Here is a 5,918-nt window from a genome sequence, read left to right on the forward strand (position 1 = left end):
ACCCCCCCTCAGCTTTACGATCTCTCACTAGATCGTTAAGAACACAAACTGTACGGGCATTCCCAAGGCCCCTACAGTTCCAACTTAGGCAATTAATAATCCATGGCTAGCTTGCTGAGCAAGTTTAGCCAATAAAGAAGCAGAAGATTCAGTGCAATCAGCTTTAGAAAACCCAGAATCTGTTTTGTTTGTATCAATTTTATTATCCAAGTCCATTCTATCATTGAGCCCAACCCGTTTTCTTTTTCTTTCCTCCACATCAAGCCCATCAAGTTCATGTAAGCTTGGCCCAACCTCTTCGTTTAAATTATTAATTCCCGCTTCAGTAGCTCCCATAAATATCTCTTGATTATCATATCCCCGATTTATAGTATTAATTGTAACAGCTTTCCATTTTTCACGCTGCTTACTTCCTGGATAATCTGCATTCAAATTTTGAGCACCCTGATTTTTCTCTCCTCCAAAATTTCCTCCCCATTCCTCTACCCCCTCATCCATCAACCACTTACTCCGCCCTTGCGCCGCCCCCTTCGCGAAGGAGCTCTTAGCCAGTTTCCCCAACCACGAACAAGGCCGTCTATCTCTCCATCGAACTTTTTCTTACAGAACCGCTCTGTATGGGTCAACATTCCACATAAGAAGCAAAAATCAGCCAGATTCTCATACTTACAACTAACAATGCATTCCTTTCTGTACTTACTGCATATTTTCTTTCTTCTTTTTAATGGCATTCTTACATCCACCTTAATCTTAATTCTCATATACTCCCTCCAAATGCTGGTGTTATTGTTTTGATCATACATAACAAAAGAACCAAATAAATTGCCTAATTGTTTTCCAATGGATTCTGAAATAAACTCACTCGGTAAATCAAAAATTTGAATCCATAACTCCACTTCATTAAGATGAACCTTAGTAGGATCAACCCCCGCCGGAATAGTATTAGTAACCAGAATTGCATTATCGAAGGACCACGGATCATTGTTCATCATCCATTGCATATCATCCTTGTAGTAAAACTGAAATAAGAACAGTCCCATTATCAGCATCTTGATGTTACCTCCCCTAGCTGGACGCCAAAGATCTACCATTTCAGACTTCATCGCTCTCACATTAAGGTTCTTCTCTGTGAGAAATTTTCCCACCAGACAAAGTTCAAATTTATTGTTAACCTCATCAATCTCATCGTCAAAAACTAACTCCTCATCCTTATCATTGGAAATGTCTAAATCTCCCATTAACTCCTCCAGATTATCCTTTTTATCCATTGCAGAAATGCCTCCCACATGTCTAATAATAGAAAAGGAGAGAAAAACTCAGAACCTCTCACAGATACCTGGAGGTGAAGGACAAATTTATTCTATTTTTACACAAAATTGACAAAAATAACCAATTTTTGAAAAGTTGGCCAACTTTGGCCGATGGGATACCCAACTGTCAGTGGAGTATCCACTTTATATAAGATACCCAACTGACAGTGGAGTATCCCATATATGAAATACCCAACTACCAGTGGAGTATCTTATACAAATTGGGATACCCAACTGACAGTGGAGTATTCAATCGGCCAAAATTGACCACTTTTTTCAGAATGACTATTTTTGTTAAATTTTTTCAAAAATCGGCTATTTTTGTTATTTTTTCGATACCTGGAGAGAAAAACCCTAGCTTTTGTTTTAAAACTAAAGTTATGTGTGTTAAGTCTTTTAAATATTTTACATTGTAGTATTCTTTTTTCCATCTAATAATTATGTGTTCTATATTTTTTTATGTTCTTTAATTATTATTTTTGTATGATTTATGTTATGTATTGTGTAGGTGCTGTGTATTTTTAACTAATGCTACGTGGTTTTTGTATGTTCTGTTTTTTGATTGATGTTATATAATATGTAATTGTTATGTTAAATATTTTGTAATTTTTATTGGACAAGTCAGCGAAAATACATGTTCTCTAATTGTTTTGTGTACTGGATATTTTTCATTAGGGTTCTGTATTTTTTAACATTGTTATGTTCTATAGTAATTGTTTGTTCTTTAAAAATCTATTTGATTGTTTTATGTGCCGTATATTTCTATATATTTTTTGTTCTTTAAATTTTGATATGTTATCTAATTTTTTCAGTCCCTATTTTTATTTTATGTGTTCCCAGTATTTTCATGTTCTATAAATTTTCTTGTACACTTTGTGTGTTCCTTAATTTTGAAATACCTTTTATTTTTATATTCTTTTATTTATACTTTATGTATTCTGTAAATTTTAATGTTTTGTTATATATTTTGTGTTTATTTAATTTTTATGTGTTTTGTAATTTTTTATGTTCATTAATTTTAATTTATGTGTTCATTAATTTTATATTTCATAATATAAATATCTATTTATAACTTATAATTTATATTTTATGTTCACTAATTTAAATACTTATATAACACATAAACATTACAGAACACATAAAAATTTTACACAACACATAAAATTTTTATGTTTTATTTATATTTATAAATACTTTATGTTTTATATTATATAATTTATATTTTAAGTGCTTTGTAAATTTATATTTGTGTGTTCTGTATTTTTTATGTCCTCTAATTTATATTTTATGTGTTCTCTAATTTTTGCATTTTTTCAATTATGTCCTCTAATTTATATTTGTGTACTTTTATATGTATTATACTTTTTTATGTATGTAAGTTTAAAAATTATGTTAATTATGTTTTTATAAATAAAATTATGAAAATTTGATTTTTAATTTGTAAATGTAAACAATACATAACATATAAATTTTTTACATAACACCTAAAATTTTTATGTTTTCTTTATATTTGTAAGTACTTTATATTTTATATTATATAATTTATACTTTAAGTGCTTTGTAAATTTATATTTGTGTGTTCTGTATTTTTTTTATTCTCTAATTTATATTTTATGTGTTCTCTAATTTTTTGCATATTTTTCAATTATGTCCTCTAATTTATATTTGTGTACTTTTTTATGTATTATACTTTTTTTATGCATGTAAGTTAAAAAATTATGTTAATTATGTTTTTATAATAATTTATATTTTTAGTGCTTTGTAAATTTATATTTGTGTGTTCTGTATTTTTTATGTCCTCTAATTTATATTTTATGTGTTCTCTATTTTTTTTACATATTTTTCAATTATGTCCTCTAATTTAAATTGGTGTACTTTTTTATGTATTATATTTTTTATGTATGGAAGTTAAAAAAATATGTTAATTATGTTTTTATAAAAAAAATTATGCAAATTTAATTTTTAATTTGTAAATGTAAAGTAAATGGACAATGAAAAAATAAATAAAAAGAAAGAAAAAACAATGTACAAAGGAAAGAAAAAAAAGTAACATTTTGTGGATAAAAACCGTAAACAGACGTTAAGTGAGACGTGAGACAAGTTATAAGTTTTGTGACACATGTCAATACTACACTTAAGTTACTCAGTTACCCAGTATAGGAGTTATCATTTGATCCCAAGCCGTTAATAATTCATGTATCTTAATTAATTTTGTAAATTCATGAATTATTTAAATTTCACATAAATTTGGATGTTGATTTTTTTAATTTTATGCAGATCTTGATGGATTTTGATGAATTGGGTGGATTGAATAAAATTTTGTAGATTTTATTGAATTATTTTAGTATTTTTTTATTTAATAATCTAATATATCAACTAATAAGAATATTGTAGTTCAAATTAATTAACAAGAATCAAATAACAAGTCCAACTCATCAATTAGTAAAAAAGGGTATAATCATCACTTAAAATTCGTTATGTTCCCTTCTCTCATCATATTGGTATTCACCGTCTTCCTTATTTATCGCATTACGAGGCCTATCTTTCCACGTAGAATTAGCGATGTTAACTGTTCAAGTATTTATACTAATCATTTCTTTATGTTGATTTAACATATTTGATTCAAGATTATCATCTTTCTCCGTGACAGAAGATTGATCATCTAATATACTTCAACAAGAAATTCATCAGAGCGACATTCTTTTTGAAGAAAATTGTGTAAGCCATCACAAGCTAATACCAACTCTGTGTGTACTTGAAATGGAAATTGAGGTGCAAATTTTAACATCGTAAATCGAGATTTGAAGATACCAAAAATTATTTCTTTCACATTTCTCAACTAGGAATGACGGAGATCAAATAGCTGATTTGCATTTTTTGGTTGACGACTTTCGTCACCAAACTCTTTTAGATGATATGTTACTTTACTTTATTATAACTCTTTTATAATACAAATATATTATTTTAAGTTTTCTTATTAGATAAATTTTTATTATATTTGTATGTAGATATTATTTTTTTAATAAATAAATCGCACAAACCGCACCAGACCGCACTGCACTTCATGGTGTGGTTTATGCGATTTTTGAGTTTACGTGTATGGGTGTGATTTGAAAATTTGATCAAATTTCATGTGCAGTTTGACGAAAAACCGCACCGCCCACACCACAATCACTAGGGCTGAACATTCGGTCGGTTCGGTCCAGTGAATTATCATTATTTCTTGGATCGAACTGGACCAAAATTGTATTAAGGACCATACTGAAATAATTCGGTTCGGTCCGGTTTTGGACCAAACAGGCGGATTTTTTTTTATAAAAAAAATGTATTAAAATTTCAAATCAAAAAATTAAAATTTTAAAATATAATTAAAGTAAGGTGATATGTAGAGTTTTAATACTGTGTAAATATAATTACAAATTAAAAATTATGATTATAATTTTTAAGATATATGCAAAATATATATAATTTAAAATTATAATATTTATAATTTAGTTTATCCGGTCTATTCAGTCCGAACCAAAATATTTTTAAAAAAAATCGAATCGAATCAAATATATATTCGATCTGGACAGAATAGACCATATTTGTTAGGTCCCAATATGTTTGTAGAAGGGGGGTTGAATACAAACTTTACCGTTTAATTGAATTTAATACGGAATAAAAAAGTGAAACAAAATTCAACTTAAATAAAACTATTATTAAACTTGAAAGGTGTTACAACAACGGTATCGTTTACAAGGGATTAATCTCAAATAACTTATCACAAATCTAGAATAAATTCGACATGAACTTTTTCTATTTTTGCAATAAAAAGATCAAATACTCGAAACAATATGAGATTAAGTTCTAGGGATTTTGATCCGCTAGATAGTTACACAAGAACAAGAGAATGATTTCTAGTAGTTTAGATTTAACTTTATTTGCAAGAAATTAATGATCTTGAATTTACAGTTGAGAGATGAAATGCTGAGTAAAAGCTTATGTGGCTGCTGTGTTTCTTTTTGTTCTTAAGTAGTTGTGTTGTATTCAATGTGTGTTGAATGATCTGCTGCTCCTTGTCTTTTATAATTTAATCAACAGAACTGAATTGAACTGACAAGACAATCTGAAAATTGGCATGACTTTCAGTGAGACAATCTGATTGAACTAGCAAGACAATCGGTGAGACAATCACTTGAACTAGCAAGACAATCGGTGAGACAATCACTTGAACTAGCAAGACAATCGGTGAGACAATCACCTGAACTAGCAAGACAATCGGTATGACAATCTGATTGTCATATTAGTTCAATTGATTGTCATGCTGAATTAATATTGAATATAAATTTAAAATCAATTCTGAAAATTCATAATATTAACTCAGAATTAATTAATCAATTAATTCAATTAATAAATTAATTAATCTTTGCATATAAAATTTATTTTCTTAATTAAATTATATGACTTAATTAATTAATAGAGAATTAATACTAGTCTTGAACAACCATTCTTCTGAAAATCTTCTGAAAATTATGAATCAATTCCACCACTTCAATGTTGACACTCGATGTACTGTCTAGTTCATGAGTGACTAACTTCCGTGACGTTTCTTCATGTCTTGACTTT

At 28.3% G+C, this 5,918-nt stretch overlaps 1 protein-coding gene across 1 annotated transcript; it reads right to left on the bottom strand.

The window, feature by feature from the left end:
- Positions 1 to 497: 497 nt before the first annotated feature.
- LOC141701667 (uncharacterized protein At4g02000-like) lies at positions 498 to 1,268 on the bottom strand. Its single transcript, XM_074505301.1, has one exon. It carries the CDS (start codon positions 1,266 to 1,268, stop codon positions 498 to 500), a length of 771 nt encoding a protein of 256 aa, XP_074361402.1.
- Positions 1,269 to 5,918: the final 4,650 nt, after the last annotated feature.

Source organism: Apium graveolens, unplaced genomic scaffold (genome assembly GCF_009905375.1).
Source record: "Apium graveolens cultivar Ventura unplaced genomic scaffold, ASM990537v1 ctg4280, whole genome shotgun sequence".
Taxonomy (NCBI): Eukaryota; Viridiplantae; Streptophyta; class Magnoliopsida; order Apiales; family Apiaceae; genus Apium; species Apium graveolens.

Coding starts and splice junctions, on each gene's coding strand:
- LOC141701667 (XM_074505301.1), bottom strand. CDS start 1,268: ATGGATAAAAAGGATAATCTGGAGGAGTTAATGGGAGATTTAGACATT.